The following is a 20,871-nucleotide window of genomic DNA, read 5'->3' on the forward strand; positions in this document are numbered from 1 at the left end:
ATTTATTTACATAAACAATTATAAGTATATATATATATATATATATATATATGATCTAAGAGTGTGTATATTTATTGTAATCTTCTTGCACAAAAAATGAAGATGAAATGAAATTGTGATTTGGAGCATAGATTTTCGTCAGAAATCAAATTAATAAAACTTAATAAGTTGACTTAATCTCTCTATTTTAATAATACTTAGACTGAGCTTATCTCCAGAATTATCAGACAATAATTAGCACACAACAATTTAAATTTTGGTGTTTAACAAGCTCAGTTCAAAGTTTTAAACACATTTAGTTGTATTATAAATTGTGAAAATTTGTATGTGGGTAGTTATGTAAATAAATAAATATACATAATAAATAAATATACATAATAAATAAAATTTATCTGAAAGAAAATTTTATAAATTGTAATCTTTGCACAAAGAATGACTTCATGATCTTGAAATTGCTTATTGATTTCAATTAGATTTTGCTTATCAGAAATTAATTTAATTTGTTTTGATACATTGAAGAATTTTAAATTAATTTCTGAGTTTACTTGATAATAAGTTTACTTATTAATTAATTAATCACTCTAGTTTAAAAATACTCTGAATCAAGTTTAATTTCAGGATGATAAGAAAGAACATATATAGATTATAAATTGTAATCTTTTCACAAAGAATGACTTCATGATCTTGAAATTGCTTGATGGTTTCAATTAGATTTTGCTGTTCAGAAATTAATTTAATTTGTTTTCATACATTGAAGAATTTTAAATTATTTTCTGAGTTTACTTGATAATAATTAATTAATTAATCACTCTAGTTTAAAAATACTCTGAATCAAGTTTAATTTCAGAATGATATGATCCAATAATAAGCATAGATATATAGAAATAATGGTTTCCAGCACATGTATTCTTAAAATTGCTTGATGATTTCAATTAGATTTTGCTGTTCAGAAATTCGTTTAATTTTTTTATCTATTAAAGAATTTTAAATTGATTTCTGAGTTTACTTAATAATAATAAGTTTACTTAATAAATAATTAATCAGTTTAAAAATACTCTATAAACCAGCTTAATTTTAGTATGATATAATCCAATAAAAAGCATAGACAATAATATTTAGAAATAAATTTAAATTTTTTAGAATTTAATAAATGCTATCACAAATGTAAATGTGATTAATCACTCTAAAAATACTCTAACCGGAGCTTACTTTTACTAAGCTGATCTGAACTAATTAGCATATAACAATTACTGTTTCAGTGTTAAAAACACTTCTAATTTCAAGCGTTTCTGGGCCCTTTTATCAAATTAATCGCAAGTACGATCTTCAAGTGGTGAATCATGCGGAATGAGTATGTGGCGATCTTTTATATTAGACAACATTGCCCGCACCGTGCACCCATATTCATTCGAAGCAATTAACTATCTCTGGCTTCTATTTTCCCCTCGAGCCTAAAGTGAGGACGGCACGCGACGGTCGCACTTTTGCCATTGTCCCGCGATGGCACCGTATGGGGACCGTGCAAACCGGCGTGCGACACAACGAACGCGATTTTTCGAGAATTTTTTATTATTCAAGTGCTCTTGTGATAGATTTCATTTTTTAATTAGTAATAGTTGTATGGGAATTCGACAAGATTGTCCTGGAGAAATTAAAATTTATAGTCTGGGATATATAAGCATCTATATAACGAAATGAATAATGAGTAAAACTGCCCTAGCTAGAGCAAGTTTGTGAGTTAAACGCCAACTCGATCCAAGGAAGAATAGTGTGAGAGATTTTCCATTGCCATTTCACACCGTAGTGCCCGATATGGGATATTTTTAATTGGACGCATATTTTTAACTTTCCGTAGGACAAGTTATAGTAATCGCAAAAAAATCGAAAATGAAATTTTTTATATATCTTTACCTTTCATAACCTTCTGAACATTTTGGCATACCTTAGAAAAAATGGATGTATGTGTGTGTGAGTGCGTGTATGTGTGTGTGTGTGGATACAAATTTTCGTCGACGATTTCGGGTACACGATTCGTATTGATAAGGAGACGTGCTCATTAGTTTTTGGCGAAGGCAGGTCTGGCCGTTTCAAAGATATGGAGCAAAAAGTGCCAAAAACGGTAACTCAGTTTTTAAGAGAACGGAGCGTCCGATTTGAATAATTCAAAAAAACATTCTGCTTGTATTAACAAGATGAATGACTGATCAAATTATCATGAAGCGATTTCGGAGATCTAGTAAAAAAAGCAAAAAAAAAATGCCATTTGGCGGTCAAAAATGATCATTAGACATATGCACATCAAATTATCAGATATTTTATAGAGATTTTAACAATAAGTATAAATTTTGTTTACATTCCTATGGGTTCCGTACCAATGTTTATCCCTTAGACGGCGACGCTGCGCTTTCGATATTTCGTCTCTATGCAGTTAAAGTAATACGAAAAAAAGTTCAGAATTTCCAAAATATTTCAAAATAAATTTTTCTTTAAAGTCTTTTTTTTCAAAAAAAAAGTAAATTATGTCAAAAATTTGTAGTTTTTCAAAAATCTAATTTTTTCAGAGTAATTTTTTTTCCAAAAATGTTAATCTTTTTTAAAAAAAATAATTTTTGGTACGGGAAGTTCCAGCAATTTGCCTTAAGGCACGATGCCATGCGCTCCATAAGTTCTATACTTCTTTATTTATAATCTCTTATACCAGGCACCCCCGCCTTACTAAGATATGAAAATGTATAATATGTTAATAAAAAGCTGAAAAAAAAATTAAGGTAAAATTGGGGATCAAACTCACGAGTCCGTCATTACGTAAGCAATTATTTTATTAATTAAAATTATTTTTTTCTAAAAACGTATATTAATTCAATGAATTGGCTGGTCGTAGAAGGTATAATTTGTCTTTAATTATATTATAAAGTTGATTATTACGCTAAATAATTAATTTAAGTATAAAACAAAAATATTACAATTAATCTAACAATTTCTTTAAAATTGCTATATAAATATCATAGGTAGAATATATTTATTTTTTTATTTATAAGGTGAATATATTCAGTTATTTCTATATGTATGATTCGGTACCCGCATATAACAATTTTATCCCTTGCATTCAAAACAGTTGATTTTGAATGTGTTTTAGAGAGGACCCGACGGGTGTCACAAGCGGACAATGGTTAATAGCACTGTTGAGGGGATGATTTTAAACAGGGTAGTACTGAAAATGAAAAACAATTATTTTTGAATAAATATTTGAAGAACTATAGTTATAATACAGCAGCATATAAAATATTGTGATTAGAACTACATTTGTCAAATCTTCAGTGATTATCTTCCGGTCACCCAATAGTTCTTAGGACTATTATATTTAGTTTGAAGAGATTAATGTAAATTGATTTAGTATATTTTGAAATTTAAATCCATTTTTAATTTAAATTGGACGTTTAAACAAAGAATTTGCTTTAAATAACTATATCAATGTAGAAAGTATAGTATAAATTTATTCTTAATCTCAGCTCAGGCCTTAAAGAGTATCACTAAACATTTGGTAAAATCCTTCTTTCAGATACCACATAGTTCTCAGGTATATTTAGCTTGAAGATTTTAATATAAACTTAAAATTGAAAAAAATATATAAATTAGAAGTTTAGACGAAAGGAAATTGATCCAGGGCAAAAATAACTGTAGAAAAGTAATGAAATGTAGAAAATATATTTTAATCATAGCCTTCATCTAAGTTCTACCCTGCATATACCAGTACAAAATAACTATAGTTATACAACGGATATAATATGCTGCCACTCGAAAACATGCCCTCAATTATTTAATTATGTTTAATCTACTATAGGTTGAGGGATGATTTAATGTCTTTTGCAAAGGGGAAATAAACTGATGCGCCCGCAGAAAGCGTGCGAATGTATGAATTTAACTATCGTGTGCATGCAATATATCACTCACAAAATAAATATTTTCACAAGCCCTGCATAAATTTTTATAATATAATTTTATCGTAAAAATAAATTGCAAGAAAAAATTGTGTTAGTTATTAAATATTTATTAGATTATTTATATATCTATTAATCAATCCAATTGACAAAGGAGTGCGACGCTTCGCTTGATCCAATGCGTTACTGGAACAGCCGAATTCAGGTAAAGAGGCAAAACATAATTAGTAGAATGTCCCGTCGTGGACAAGGTTCCTCTCCTCTCCGAAGTTTTATATAAAGGACATTTATACCTAGCTCCTTCTTGAAACTTAACCATTAACACAGGTTTCAACCAAATAAGGGGCATCGTATCAGATAAAACTTTAGGTAATTGTTCTTCAAGACGGCAATTTTTCCAATCCCATCTTGCGCCTACCACGAACATACCATAGACGTAAACCCCGTCTTCAGGAGGTTGCTTTTCTCTTGCAACATATAAAACTTCAAAATCAAATGTTAATGTATCGATTGGAATAACATATTTACGTGCAAAATTTTGCAAAGCACCCGTAAGAAAAGCTTGTGTAAAAAAGAAACCTGAAAGCCAAAAATTTGAAGGTTTACCTGTTTCACCCCATATTCGCAAAAATTCCAGACGTTCCAGAAAATCTGCAAAATAAGCAGCCAGTGGTTTCAAACTTGGGTACGAAACTTTTTCCCATGAAGGTGGTATGCGACCCAGAACAACAGCATTAGATAGAACTTCGAGAGCTGGTGTCATCACAACTGCTCCCTGAATGGCTTTCCGCAACATAGTCAATGAAGAAACTATTTCAATTACCAATTTATTAAACCGTTCCATTTCTTGACATATTACAGTGTTCATAGATTCGCTGTAAACTACAGGAAATTTCTTTTTTGCAGCTTCGATATCAAAAGGTCGCGGTACTTTAGTAACTATATCATTTATAGTAACTAATAAAGCTTTTTCGATATCTGAAGCACCCGCTCCACCTCCGACTTGCCCTTGAACCAGGAGCATAGAATTTATAAGCAACATCGAAACTTGCATATCTTGTGTGATTCCAGCATTCATATGTAGACCAAAAACATCAGGTGGTGGCATTAGTGGTAAAGCTTCAATAGTACGAATAAAATCTTTGTATTCACATTTCTTTGGTAAACCGTACTCAGGACCGATATCAACGAATAAGTATCCCTGATCAGACACTACACGGGGATTAACAAAATCATCTAAAATTGTTACAATACAACGTCGATCCCAATTATCAGTAACACGTCCTCCATAGTTGCATTCACCGGTTAAGTAACAAATTGCAACATATGGAACTTCTTCAAATTCATTTATAAACATTTGAAGTTGACGCACAGATATTTGAAAATCAGATTCATTAAATCCATATGGTATGTTCCAACCAAGAGGACCAAATTTTCTACGTTCCTGAACAACTGCATGAAAGAAACACATTCCATACAACAGTTTAGCAAAAATTTTCTCCTTGCCGGGGCATCCGTCAAAAAATTCTGGATCTTTAACTGGCTCCGAAGTATATGAACGCATAAGATTTGCTTGAAGTCCCGTCGGAGGTTCATTTGTCATTTTCACTCCATATTGCAATATAGAAGTAGGAAACTTATCGGAAGGATAGCTGGTTAGCCAAAGCCTGAACTGTAGAGAAGTATTTTCCATATCAAAACTCTCCCAAATTTTTTCTAAACTAGACATCCAGGAGGCAGCTAAATGGCAGTTCTGTAGGCATACCCACCCTCCAACTGACTGGGCTTGCTGTATTAAAACCTGAGCGATTGGGCCTTGACCCTGTCCTAAAGATATATAGCTGAATTTTTCAGTCATTTTTGTTTGCTCTGCAAATTTAATTAATGCATCCATCGGATCAGCACCTGGAGACAATATAAATATTAATGGAGCTAAGCAACTTGATTCATCATAGGATTTTGCAATATCAAATCCCGGTGGCATTATGAATTTAGTACCCATTTCTTTATCAACAAACAATGTTATCGATGCTGTGATTTTATCGGCTCTTATCAAGCGAATGACAATCAGGCGTTCAAACGGTGTTAATTTGGAATTCCAAGGATCAGGTAAAACTGCGTCCTGTGGATTAACCATATCATACATAGCTTTCCATTTACCTAGATTTTCCACAAAGCTTTGTCTGAATCCTTTGAATTTTGGCAAATCATCTAAACGACACATTTCATCCCAATATTTTTCATTTAACCAATCACTAGCAGGGTTTGGTAAAGTATTTTCAACATGAACACCTCCGGTCAAAAAGAACATGAATGTCTTATGGTCTAAATCTCCATACGCTAACATAATTTTTGTGCACAGAATAAATGAAAACATCAACTTATCTTTTTCAAATAAGGATCTGCAAACATTGCTATATAAATTATAGGTAAATGTTTCTCTCAAAAATCGCAACCTTCGTTCAAGTTCTTTAGATTTATTACTAGTCTCTATGGATAGAATATATAAGTTAATAAACCACCCTAAAGAGTATTGATACATAGGATCGACATTCGGCAAATCCGTAACACAGTAATATAAATTAGAAGAATGTATAGCAATTGGCCTATAGCTCATACGAAAACCATCAATTTTAATTTCAGTTTCTTTTGTTATTTCTTGTTTTTTCATTATATCATCTGATAGATTTTTGAGGAATCTAATATCTCTATAGCTGATTCATCTTCCAGGATATCACCTTTAGATTCAGATAAAGTTCTAAGTATATCATCCTCAGTACGTTTCAGTGCGGTCTTATTTTCAGCACTTTGAATGATGAGCATTTGCCGCTTTTCTTGCAAATCAGGTCTTTCTTTTGCAACTACAATTCCTAACAACTGATCCTCTAATCCTTCAACAGTTAGAGCAAAATTGATTATTGTCACTCTATTGAATACTTCTGGTAAATAATGAGGATTACGTAGTTTCGATGTTAAATAAAGTTTAAAATTTTTATTATATTCTATGACGCTATCGCCAATACTCATAAATTCTATACCTCCTTGCCTAAAAGTTTGTCGTGCTAGCAGTGGATCTAGTGGGGCTTCCAGTTCTTCGTTAATATTTTCTATTAAGGCTGGTCTTCCCGACTCAATGCATCCCTCAAGAGTTTTCATATAAGTCGCGTCCGTAAATTTCAATATTGCGAGATTATTCAACTTTTCCATAGTTTTAATCCATTTATTGGCCTGACCTTGAGGGTCTACAAGCAAAGACCAGCGGTATGACGAGTCTTGAATAATTGCATTGTCAGTTGAGAAAGCATCTCTTGGTAAGCCGGCTATGTACCAGTTCTCAATTTTAATATCAGATCCCAAAGTGGCAGCGAAGGAAAAAGTTTTTGAACAGGGTATTTGAAGTTGAATACACTTTGTTCGCCAATCTTCGATTGCATTTGTTCGATATTGCGAGGTAAATGGTGCTAAATATGCTATAACACCAGAAGAAACTAATATATCTCCAGCCAAACAATCGTACAAATTCTGTAAATTTTCAGCCGCTTTTGTCCATCTTGTTTTCTCACCACCCAAGCCTCCGATAAGTTTTTCGGCTCTAAATAATTTATTAATACACAAATTAACATCATCTTCTAATTGCTGTTTCTTAGTATTTGCTTCATCTAAAGCAGAATTAAGATTTCTAACACGTTCTTCCAAACGAGCGGCAAGTTCACGTTTTTCATTCAGCACTGCCATTGTGTCAGCAAACTCTTTTTCTGCTGCTGCAAGTTTGGCTTTCTTCGGCTGAACTACTTTTGCAACAACGTCATATAAATCCATAGCTATTATCCATTTGCACAGACCTTCTGCCGCAGTTGATGCTTTTGCAACAACACTAGGTTTAAAGGTTTTATCCGGAATAAATTCTTTCCGTATACGATCCATTATTGCAGGTGGTATGTTATCTTTATCAAACTCTTTCAAACTTTCTAAAAATTTCATGTCACCTAGAAGTTTTTTACTTGGTCCCCAGTAATCAAGAATCTTTCGTCCAGGATTATTTGGGTCGGGTATTTTATCTGGAGCTATATTTTTTATTACGCAAACTGCTGCCATAACTAGCTTAACTGCAGCCGGTGGATTTTTCATAGATTTAACCAAAGTTATATCAGCAGGTTTCAATGTATTCAATGCCGCCAAAGCTTCGTTCAAAATTGGCATAGCTAATGCTAAATCGGCCTCACATTCTTTTTTCAATGCTTGTGATTGTGCTGCTTGGACTTTGGCTACTTTTTCATCTTTTTTCACTTGCTCTGACGTTTTTTCAGCAGCTCTAGTCTCAACTTCTATTTCCTGCATCATTTTTTTAGATTTATCTGCCATTACTACAAGTTCGGGTTTTAATTTTTCTAGCTCTACCTGCATTTCTGAAACAGCATCAGCTGCTGCTAAAAGCTTTTCTAATCCGACTACGTATCGCATCTTAGCCGTCATTATTTCATCTTGCTTAGTGTTCGTATGAGCTGAAAAGGCTTTAATTAAATCTAAATAAGATGCAGAGGTTATGTATGTTTTGCGAGCAGTTTCTGCGAAAAATTTATCCGATAGCTGTACTGCACATACATGAAAATATTTACAGCATATAGTGGCATTCATTTTGACTTCTTCTGGAATATTTATTTCTGTCATGTAACGATTAGCAACCATTTCTAAAGAATCCTCAGGCCATCCTTCCATCCAATCAATGGTACAACAGTTAACTAGAGATGGATATAAACGAAGTCTTGATCGAAAAGCTCCTCCTATAGGGCTGAAACTCAATATAATGTGCAGTTTAGTTTTAACTCTGTTAATAAAAAATGAAAATACTTGTAAAGGGCTGACATCTAAATTTCTATTTCCACCTTGTGCTGCAAGTCTAGTAATTTCTAATATTTCTTGCCTCTCATCTATCGCATAAATGTTAGGTACTTCTCCAGAATTCAATAAACTATCAATATCTTGCAGAAAAGCTTCTTCCTTTATTTGCATCTCCGTAAATAGAAATATTAAATCCTTACCTTGACCTCCTGAATCTTTCATAACTTTTTTTATGTCATCTCTCCAGAACTGTAAATTATAATTTTTCGTTATTTCCGGCTGGAAAAGTGCGTATCCCATAAGTGCAGAAGACAAGCGAACCAAAGATTGTCTGCCTGAACCTCCTACGCCGACCAATAAGCCATTGCCACTAGGCATTGCTAAGATACGACAAATTTTTGATAAATGCTCAAGTGCATACTTAAATAACACTATATTCAGCTTATTTTTATGAGTTGCATTGTATTCATAAATGCCTGCTTCTGCAATGTTTGCAAAATCTTGCATGCTAGGTATTTCCTCATATTTTCGCTCTTCTTCAAGACTCTCGGTATCCATGAATGTTCCAAATATTAAATTCCTTAACGATTCTAAAGTTATTTCGCCATTCTCATCTGTATATTCATCAAGGGCTATCGTTATTTTGTCCCTAAAATATTCGGAAGTTGAATACCCTATTTTATCTAGTAACCATAGTCTGTCATTATCATCAATAAGTCGGTCACCAAACACTCTTAGAACTTCGTGAACCCACAATCTAGCAAATACCTTTCGATTTTCTGCTGATTCTTTTCTTATTAAAGCACATCCTTGGATTACTCGAGCAATATCTCTTAAGTTAAAAACATAATGAGATTTAAGAGGTGTGGGTAGCAATTCGGCCATAGCTATTTTATAAATATTTAATGTTGCGGCGACAATCTGATTAATTGAAAACATGACGTCAGTAGAGAATCCGTTTTTTCTAAGACCGCTTAGAAGCACTAAACTGAATATCTTATGCATACTTTCCTCGGAAAATTCATTGATCGAATATATACAAAAATGTCGCAAAAAACGATGATAGATAACTTGTCTACTACCTCCAGGCAAACCCATAGCCGATACAAATAAAACATCCCGTACATATAGTTTTGAAGCTGCTTTTAAATCAAACCAGTGTTTGTGATCAAAATATTGTCGAATGAGTTCGATTGGCGGCTGGGCGCCATATTTTTCTTTTGCAGGCATGTTCAGATCGTCAATAAAAATTACACAAATTTTCCCTTTGGTTGGACCGTATATGCCCTTTTTCTTTTTCTGTAGCTTGGAAATGACTAAATCTTGTGTTAAATATGCCGTCGTCTGTGTAGTGAATGTTATGAAAGCCGGTTCAAATTTTTCTTCGGATAATTTATTCATAAGAAAACTCTGGATATAAAAACTTTTTCCAGTTCCAGTAGGTCCCACAAGAAGCATTGGCACGTTATGTCGAACGTGATAGTCCAACTGATAACTATAACGAGCTGTATCTATTGTAGGAATAACTTGAGCAGTGACTGTAGAGCTTTCTTCAGTGCGAATAGCTTTTATGATATCCGGCCAATATTTCCAAACGCCCTTCATTTTATAAACAAACATATAATCAAATAGTATTCCTCTCCTGGAACAGCAATTTCGATTGATTCCATAACCTGAGGTATCGGATTATTTTCATCTTCTTCTTTCCATAAAGTTTTGCAAAATGCATCAAATTTGTTCCTCGTATCAAAATCCAAAATGCCTGCCAGACCCCATATAAGTGCATACATCATCGCACCTTGAAACCAGCAATGTTTATATTTAGCTATTTCATCCGGCTCGTTTTCAGAGCACGCTTCGTTTAATTGCATTTCGAATATACGCATTGTGCTGACGACCAGATTTATTTCTCCAGAATATACAAGATGACGACAATTTCTATGTATATAATCTAAGCAAGGAGTAACACACCAAATAAACATTTCTCGTAAAAGTCGTTCACATCCTTCGACCCACACGGGATTTGCGCACAACAGCCATGATTCAAAAACTGAACCCCATCCTAAACTAGACGGTTCCATATAAATCATGCCGCACCGTGATACTGTAGCTGGAGATGCTTGCGCCAAATCCATTACTTCAAAAATCATTGACATCACATTGGTCATGGTTATGACTTCTCCAGAAGTTAAACAAAGCTTCTTATTGTCATCCAAGACTGTGTTCATGTTTTCTATCCATACGGCATCTACAGGACCATCAAATATCAGAAACTTACGATCGGGCGTAGGATCATTAGCAAATCCTCTAAATATCGTAGATGCTATTCCGTCAGTCCATTCGTATGAAATAGGATCGAACATTCCATACAGTTGACCCATAGTTATTGCTTAGGGTTTATAAACTCATACCGAGTAATAGCATATCCGCGACCTTCATTGAAAAGTTTAGTCATGGTAGCTGCAAGAACTTTTAATGTGGACGTTTTACCTGAAAACGGTTCTCCGACAAGCATAAAGCCGTGGCGTACAATCATCATTTCGTAAGTCTGAATTACTTTTAAAATAACGCTATCTTTGGCTTGCAACTTCATGTCGATACAAACTTCGTGCAACGCTTTCAGGAAAATTTCGTAATCCACTTCTGGTAACGTTATGCCAGGAAACAAATCCAAAATGATACCTTGAAACAATGGGACATCGAATGACAAAAATTTAGGTAAGTTCACATCAGTAATTGAACGCAATAATAATATGTCTTCATTTTCATCTGGGAATTTTCTCTTATTGTTTCCGGCAGCGGATAAAACTGTTTTCACGGCACGCATTCCATAATCATAATGATTTTGTGAAGATAATTGTTCTGAGCATAATCTGTAAACTGTTACGATTTTCACAGAAAGCGTGCGTGCTGTTACAAATCCGAAAGAATACAGAGAAATTTCGCCTATCATTGCATAATCGGGTACCATCATCGCAACAGTTCGAAACAAAACTTTGAGGTTATCCGGAAGTTCTGAACGACCCGCATAACCAGGATTCATCGTAATACATACATATACATTAGGATTCAGATGTAATTCGGTACCTTCAAAAATAAATGTTTCAACATGGCTTCTGACTGCTTGAATAATGCAGAGAATTTGTTGTGCAATAACGGATAATACTTCCAATTCTATCCTATTAAATTCGTCAAAGCAAGCCCAGGCCCCACAAGCTGCAAGGCCTTTGAAAAATTTTCCCATAGCTTTATAATCCAACCCATCAGAACAATTAAATACAACACACTGCACTGCTAAAGCCTTCGCCAAATCTTTTGTTGTTTCAGTCTTTCCTGTGCCAGCAGGGCCTTCAGGAGCTCCATTCAAATGTAAATGATAAGCGCCAATCAACGTGCGATAACAACGATCAGTTAAAGGTGTTATAACCAAACGATCTGTATTTCCTAAGTATTCATAAGCGTAATTAACACAAGCGTTTGTTATTTTAACTAGAACTACAGTCTGGTAGTAATATCTCAATTGAGCGAGCCATTGGAAATCTGTATCATAAGTAATTCTTTTATCAATCAACTCTTGTACAACATCTTTAGCATGAACATCAATTACAATCAATGCTTTTATTGTAATCCTGGCAAGATTCGTTAATAAAGGAGATCTTATAAGCGCTACTACATCATTCAATTGTTTCACTAATGTATCATGAAAATGTTCCAGTTCGGATACTTTATGGACTTCCATACTACGATGAACGTCAGTAGCCCAATAAATCTGAGATACGCATAATACTACTTGTCCTGGCCAAATTGTAACCCATACTTCTCGCCTAGTTTCTGCATAATCCAGAAAACTGTTATCAATTTCTTGTCGAACTGACTTCAGCATTTGTTCTTCAACTTGCAATAACCACTTTTCAACACTGCCATGTGCTTCTTCGGTAGACACTTCATCAACTAATTCTATAATTTCAGTCTGCGCACTTAGTATAGCTTTAATATTAAGATTATCATCAAATCTGAGCTTGTTTATTCCTTCGAAACACTTCTTTAAATGAGGCTGCACTCGCAAAGGATCTTTGGTTTCAGATAAAATTTCAAGCATTTCATCATTAGATAAGAAAAAGAATCGGGCAAAATATAAACGCTTTTTTTCTAAATATGCATTAACGCCATTGTTTATTGTTTCTAGATGTTCAGTACAAGCTTGTAGGGCTTCCAAAAGACCAGGGAGGGAAGCGGTTTCTAAAACCCTTGGGTCTTTACTAACAACTTGCATGTAGCGCTGATATGTTCCATCAACATCAGCAAATAAAACACCTTCCTCAGGCATTTGCGCAACAATGTCTTTTGATGAAAATATGGGTAATAGATATAGCCATTGAGCTTGAACTTTACCCCACTCTTCAATTGTAGAATTAACTCGGACTAGTTTATCATACCATTCTCTGACTGAAGATTCAAATGGTTTTACAAAAGCCGAACCTCTCATGGCCAGCGTTTTAACAATGTGATCTTCCAAAACAGCTTGCACGTCATCTAAACTGCTTAATATAGTTATACCGGTATCTTTATATACACTAGTCGAAAAATTAACTCCACTCCATTCAGACATCATAATTTGTAAATTCGTAAATAGTTGTTGTTCCTTGTTGGCACCAACGCTTATTATTTCAAATTGTTCTAAGGCAGGTCCAAAGTTTAATTCAATCATTTTACGCAAAGTAGTACCAGCATCTGGAGTTAAGTCAAAACCTATAATGCTAGACATTTCTTCCCAGTGCCTTTGTTTCAATGTGGGATTACATAGAGCCGTCACTATTGGTACATAGCTTCGAAAACCTTTGACGTGATTTATTAAACTTGTGCAAAGTTTCAAAGGTGCTGGCAGATTTGAGGGAATAGGATCATCTACAATACCCTTAAAGCACAGAGGAGCGCCATCAAGAATATCTTGGCGAATTTTATTTTTATAAGTTTTACTAATTCTCATAATATTTTTTATATAATCATCAGTAATTTCTTCAACAACTGGGCCTTCCAGATATTCAAATGGACCATCCATCCATGTATAGTAATATCTTTGCCACTTGAAACAAAGATATATAAGATTGTAAAATGGCATAACAAAATTTTTCATTTCACTTAATAATTTAAATTCGGATTGCTGGAATTTGAAGAGACTCTCTTCTTGATTAATCCATTCTTTATCACTTTCAAATATAAAGAGTTTCTTCACAAATTTTCTTAAAAATTCAATGTATATTTTTATATTGTTCAAATCGTCCATCATATCAAAGTAAGAAAGCAACGGTACCAAATTATTCATATCATCTCGTAACTTTTCCTGTGCTCTGACAAGGTTTTCCTCAAATTCAAATTTATAAGCTTCATAATTTGATGAATTCGTTTCAAAGATTGGTTTAATATCACTGACCCAATTTATTGTTGCAGTATTTAAAGCAACGTGCTCTTTGGTTAATGTTGTTAGTTCCATAAATTGCCCTGTTAGGGCCACCGAATCAGCAATTTTTGCCTTTATTTCTTCCATGAATGTAGTAGTTGCCCAGAGCATGTAAACTCCACTTTCCATAAGTTCTTCGGTATTTTTTGGTATTTTCAGTGCATATTCTTTTATATCTTCAAATTGCTTGCAAATATTTAAATTTACTCGTCTATGAGCTTCAAGCATTCCAGACAAAATGTCGTTCCTGATGTTATCTGCACAATTAATCATAGCATTCAAAAAGTCTTCCTGACAAAGTTTAACCATATCGAAATAAACATTTTTAACTGTTCCATGAAGATCGTAAATAATATTATTGTATTTTTGTATCTCAGAACGCCCTTCTTCGAATGTTTGGTGTTCAGCAATAAAATTTTCGATTCTATTAAGAGCTTCCCTACTATACAGGATCGAATATTCATCAGTAAAACTATTAATGTAACTCACCATTGGACGAAAAATATTTTCTAATATGGTTTGAAGACGAAAATGAACTTGTTCTACATACCACTCTGGCAAAATTACAGGGATAAAGGTCACATCTGTTTGTTTGCCTATCGCCAATTCTAGTGGTGTGAGATGCTGGGCGATTTTTGAGATGTCATCCAGAACGCCATGGAAAGTAGCAAAGATGTCGATCAATGACGGAAAAGTTTCGGTTTCCGTTTCAAAGAAAAGATCCACCCGGATGAATGGAATGCGCAATGGATCGCCAAACACCTAAATAAAAAAAAAGTCTTAAAAAAATTATAATAACAAATAAAATAATAAAGTATAGTCTTAAATAAGTATTTAATCTTGAACTTTCTTAAAAATTTAATCATGTTGGAATATGTACTAATAGAGTTTAATAATCGGGCGTAATTCGACAAAAAAAATTATCGATGTTACAAATAAATCAATATTGCTTAAAAAAACAAATGAAATCATATTATGTAAATATATAAATTTTTACTTAAATATATGAAGTTTTTGACAATATTTTTATATAGCTTGATAAATCATATAGATGATCATATAATTGGAGGTAGGCAAAAGCAAATATATATATATATATATATATATATATATATAATTATATATATATAAGCAGCAACTTGATTTCATAACTAAGTCAACAATAAAATATCAGTGTTAATACATATTTGTGAATTATACTTTACGTAAATAACATATAGTTCTATTTCAGATAAAACTCACATCTATAGCATGCTCAATTGTCCGCTGCATTGTCTGTATGATGTGCAAGCAAATGTATCCTTGAATGCATTTCAGATAGCGCGGTCTCAGCTTATCAGGGATAGTCTTACTGAGCCACTCTTGTTTAAAACCAGCCACAATTTTTGGAAACCAACCGTTTGTGATCAGCATCTCACCTTTGCGAAGATCGAACGACATCAGGCCGCGAAGGCGATTAAAGTCCATCATACCTTGCTTCCTATACTGGGTGTAGTCATTGAGGTGGTTCGGAAGCATTGTCACTGACTTGTGTAATATACCGCGCATGAATTTGCGTAAAGGAAACAGGGTACGTTCCAGACGAGCTCTTCGTTTCAAGAACAGAGGATATCGTTCTGTTCGACCGTCGAATCGAAACCCAGGCGGCTCGAGTTGCGGCCAGTCATCGTAAGGTTGTGGCTGTAAAAGGCGACGAATGCCAAGGATGCGCAGACCTTCATTAAATTCTGCCTTTGCATCTTCCATGAGCGAGTTCAGCAATGGACCATATTTTAATCTCAACGGCGCAGGAACTCGTCTAGCCATGTCTCGTTCCCAACTTTTCAGCATAGGCGGTGGCCAATTTTCGTTGACATGTTTGCGCAATTCTGCTCTCGGCACATCTTCAGATTCTGGAATCTTCATAGTCGTACTGGGTGGTCGTACCGTTCGCTTTTCGCGTAAGAGACGCATTTGCTCGGCACCATAATTTTTTAACCTATCTTGAATAGCACGTGAACGACCATGTGCAGCTCGAAATTTCATCAATGGGCTATCTGCAAACGGATCCTTATCAAACATTGTTATATCAGGAGCAGGACGTAATTTTTCGAACATGACACGGCATCGTGAACGCGGTTGTTGTTTTCGGCCGCTCGATGTAGACGGTTCGGGATTTAAATCTTGAACTTCTTCCACAGTTTTTTTGCACGGACATCCAGATTTTTTACTCATATTTTATATTTTCCTGAATTCTTTTTGTATGTCAATAATTTATGAAATATTTATATTATTAAGTTTTGTAACATAATATTTGAATTGAGACCAAAATATTAAAATGCACAATACTGATTTTCATTTTTTATTTTGGCTATCTTAAATTAGCAAAAAAAATAATAGAATTAAATAAAATTTGGTTATTATTTTGCTATTTGAAATTTAAATATTTGCCTTATTTAGATTATTTGGAAGCATTTTTTTCAAATACCTATTAATAAGAAGTTATTTTGTAAATCAAATTCGAAATAAAAAAATACTAAACAAATTGAAATAAAACATTAAGCTTCCAAACACTCGGCACTTCAGATACATTTATTTTATGTATAAAATACTTAATACATATTTCTCATTTTATAAATACTAACAAAGTTATAAATAATGAGGTGAAGTAACAGATTAATCAGTTTTGAAACATTTTTATTTAAAAATTTATAATAAATCTGCATGAATCAATTTCATTAAAAATGAGTATCATTAAATACCTACAGTCTTTTATAAAGATACAAATAACCCAATTCTTTTGGTGGATTTACTGATAATGCTACTTTTTCATCATTAAATATAACCCAGCGATCATCTTTTAATATATGTGCAACATAGTGACCTACCATGCTTGAAGTACCCATATGTGATATAAATGCAACCAATTGATATTCTGAAAGTAAATTATTAACTTATTTCAATCATACGAATAAGAGTACATTCTATATTAAATAAAAATATTTAATAGGATTTGAAATACTTTAAATTTCTAAATATTAGTTTTACTCACTGGCAGGTCCATCTCTGCATTTTGAAACACCGGAATTACAAGCACCTTCACTGCCCTGGTTTGCACTAAAGTCATCTTCCATGCTGTCTAATTCTCCAGCGTGAGAAAAAATCCAATCGGCAGCTCTTTCAATATTATTGTCAGTAGCTTTCAAAGCTTTAATCGCCTGATCTCTAGTGAAACCCATACCCATAATCATACTCAGTGCTTCATCATTTGGCACAAAAGCTGTAAGCATGAATATGATTAGATATTTATTTATGAAAGAATGTTTTGCAAATTAACATACAGTTATCAGATTTCCTATCAAGTCCTGGTGGCACAAAAGGATCAGCAAAGTCTGAATCAGCCATATGTTCCATCATCCAATTAGTAGCTGCCTCCAACCCAGAATTCTTTGTGAAGAACATTGCCCGTTTAACAGCTTCAAATGGAAAACCCATTTCAACCTAAAATGTGAAAGAAAAAATTGAAGCTTTAAAGATTTCTTTCTTTCTTTACAGATATTCTTACTAATTGTGCCATCACTCCTTCATCCATCGGTGGCATTGGGGGTGGTGGTCCAGTTAACTCAGGTAATAGAACTTCGCCTGGTTGCAACCCATTGCCTCTTAACTGAGATAAATCTAAAATGTCGGGCATCTCCACAGCTACATCTAATTTGACTGGAACCCAATCCTCCCTCAGAGTAAATTTTTTTAAATGCAAAAATAAGTAATCAGGCATAGTGGCAAGACGGCAGGTTCTAAATATTATTAATTTTAATATAAAATATTTAATTTTGCTTTTTAGTGTATACGATAAACATACTTGGCTGCAGTTGTTTTTGCATTTACAGCAGTACTATAGTATTGGTCAACTATCTCAACTCGACTAAATGCTTCCAAACAGGAAGACAATTTAATTTTCGGTCGTACAGTTAGTGCAGGATCTCTAAAACAACAAATAGTCAGGTAATATTTTGATGTATTCATATATAAGAGAAGTGCTATCTTTTAAAGTCTGACAGATTTTATGACATAACAATACGAACGTTCTTAGGCCACATTTTTCAGCTTCCATTTTACATCTTTCATATTCTGCAACTTCTTCCTTGTTAATAGCTGCATCAAGAGGAATAGGTAATGGTAAACACCAATCATCCCTTGTTGTGTATTTAACTTTTTGAGAAGCCATGCACTGCACTCGATCCTCAACAGTAAATCTAAGTGCATCTGCAGGATTAACATTATTTCTACTATTTCTCTGAAAATAAAGAAATATATAAATAAGCAAGTGGACTACATATAAATTTAAATTAAGAATATAGAAATTTATTTGTACTTCTAAAATATTTATGAAATGCAACAAATACTCCTGTGCATCTTGCTGTTTTTTACTAGAAAAATCAGGGTGGTTTTTCCCAATTAGGTTTTTGAACATATTAGGAGCAATTCCTGGGTTTTCGTGAGACCCACTTGGGGGCAGTGAATATCTACCACTTAGCAATCCTGTGCCTAGTTTTGCCCTAAAAATATTTTTTATTAATAATATATACTCCTCTATTGATTTAGAATAGTGTATTTTACATTTGAACATTAAAATCATCTGCAGGATGTAATGGAAATGTGCTGAATATCCTAGGTGCATCATTGACAAATCTAAGAATAAAGTCTGGTATAGTGAACAATACCTAAAAATAAAAGATATTTTTATAAATATAATTGTTTAAATAGCATTATATTTTTATCATAGGTTTTAATTTTACCTGCATGACACTGTTCAAATAACATGAATTTCCCAAATTTCTCAGTCCAGTATAACCAGGACCATAAACAGGTTTCAAGGCATTTGAGCTTTCAGTAAGAGCACCCCACTCCCCTACTCGCTGGTTTAAATCAAGCTCCAATTCTACCATAGATTTTTCAGTCTATAGAAGCAACAAAATGCTTTAAAATCTGGAATCGTTTATGGGTATTTAATATTGTCTCACAAACCTTTTCTAAATCAGTTATATTGATTCCAAAATGTGCTAGATGCTGCTTTAAGTTAACATCCTCTACCATATCATCTTCATCGTAGCTGAAAACATCACCTTTACCTTCTTTAGTTATTGTACCCAATTTAACAGCCAGAGGATAACCATAGGCTTTGTAGTGTTCAACCTATTGGTAAAAAAACTCATATATAAGCTCAATCAATATTTATTTGATGACGAATCCATTTGATGTTTTGACTTACAGCATGATCATTTCCTCCTGTGCCATCAAAAAATTTTCTGCCACATAAAATGGATCCATCTGATAAATTAAGCCATAAATTCGAGGTGAGATCACATTTCTCACATTTCCAATTGCTTGGAGGAATTTTTTTTCCATTGTTGAGCTGTTGCAAAGTATGAGAATGCTTTGAAACTAATCTAGCCTCACCATCCCACGTTCCTGATAATGACTCCAGTTCTGCCAGTTTAGTAGCAGATTGAGCATCTAAAATGCCTTGAACTGATTGCTTTATCTGAAGTAAAAATAACAGCAATTACATTTCAAAATTCAACATCAAAATAAAGCAAAATTTGTTCAATATATATAGATATTTAACTTACTATTTCTGGTAAATCTTGGTTCGGCCATTTTATTGTAAGGAATTCTGGCACAAGTACCACAGAATAATAATCTGTATACTCAAATTTTCCTTTATCGATGTTTGGATCAAATCCACCTTCTACACCAATTGCAAGTCGAGTAATTTTCTTCTCAGGACCATCTCCAAGCTGGTCAGGGGCAACCTTATAATATACATATAATAATTTTATTCTAAAATATGAATAGATTCTACATTTTCATATAGGTTGTAAGATGCCGTGAAAAATATTTAAATAGGAGCCCTGACAAATCTACTCCATACAATGAGGACAATATAAATATGTATAAATTAAGAAATCTTTCGTCTGAAAACGTAGTAATGCTAATTTGAAAAATTACCTCTTTTCTTTCACGATGCATATGCAAATATAATTTATTTCCAGTGTGTTGAGTGTAGCCTTCGATATGATCTCTACCCAAGCCCAAAAAAGTGGTAAGATTAACATATAAACCTGATTCAAACTCCTGTAAATTAATACAAACCAATTAGTGTAAAACATTATATAAATAATTATATATAGATATTTTATCTGAAGAATCTATAATGACAATGCTAAATAATCATAACCTACACACCGGGTTGTCGAATGAAAACACACACTCATCTTTATAAACTTTATCTGATGAGTTTGGTACTTTAACTCTGCCTAAATGAGCAGATAAAGTTTCTATATCCATTGTACAAATTATTAAATTTCTCCTGCCTTAATTTTTAAAATTATTAACTACAATTTCTTAATGAAACATTTGCGCAAAAGCAATCCAACCACAAACATGCATGAAGATAAACGCAAGTCACAGCAATCTGTCAACCATATCAAAAGCAAAGCGCCAAATTCAAATGTAATTGAAATACTTTTATCGAAATAAAAAATTCTTTGTTGATAATATTATCTAAAAAGATAATATCAAAAAAGCAGTAAATATAACTTTGCGTATATAATTTTTCTAGTTAAATTAAAAATCAAAGCAAAAATTTAAAAG

The 20,871-nt window shown here is 33.4% G+C and overlaps 2 protein-coding genes across 4 annotated transcripts; both read right to left on the minus strand.

Moving 5' to 3' along the window:
• Window positions 1–4,074: 4,074 nt before the first annotated feature.
• On the minus strand, window positions 4,075–15,733 carry LOC113383184 (dynein heavy chain 12, axonemal-like). Its single transcript, XM_026621429.1, is given in 5 exon segments — window positions 4,075–6,626; window positions 6,629–10,420; window positions 10,423–11,166; window positions 11,169–14,997; window positions 15,478–15,733. Coding segments are annotated over 5 exon segments (11,145 nt in total). The 5' UTR covers window positions 15,706–15,733.
• A 1,161-nt stretch (window positions 15,734–16,894) lies between these two features.
• On the minus strand, window positions 16,895–20,639 carry LOC113382753 (ubiquitin carboxyl-terminal hydrolase 5). Of its 3 annotated transcripts, none has more exons than XM_026620981.1 (14): window positions 20,464–20,639; window positions 20,227–20,352; window positions 19,848–20,030; window positions 19,487–19,759; window positions 19,243–19,410; window positions 19,014–19,175; window positions 18,835–18,938; window positions 18,590–18,773; window positions 18,300–18,511; window positions 18,077–18,199; window positions 17,780–18,011; window positions 17,556–17,715; window positions 17,267–17,494; window positions 16,895–17,149 (listed from the first exon to the last, which is right to left on the minus strand). In XM_026620981.1, exons 1-14 carry the CDS (start codon window positions 20,563–20,565, stop codon window positions 16,977–16,979), a joined length of 2,430 nt encoding a protein of 809 aa, XP_026476766.1. In that variant the 5' UTR covers window positions 20,566–20,639; the 3' UTR covers window positions 16,895–16,976. The 3 variants fall into 3 exon arrangements, with proteins under 3 accessions (XP_026476766.1, XP_026476768.1, XP_026476767.1); XM_026620983.1 differs by having other exon boundaries at window positions 16,977–17,149; window positions 17,318–17,494; XM_026620982.1 differs by having other exon boundaries at window positions 16,977–17,167; window positions 17,306–17,494.
• Between the last annotated feature and the right edge of the window lie 232 nt (window positions 20,640–20,871).

Source organism: Ctenocephalides felis, unplaced genomic scaffold (genome assembly GCF_003426905.1).
Source record: "Ctenocephalides felis isolate EL2017-DRISC unplaced genomic scaffold, ASM342690v1 CF-g0.4_SCAFFOLD_03570, whole genome shotgun sequence".
Lineage (NCBI taxonomy): Eukaryota > Metazoa > Arthropoda > Insecta > Siphonaptera > Pulicidae > Ctenocephalides > Ctenocephalides felis.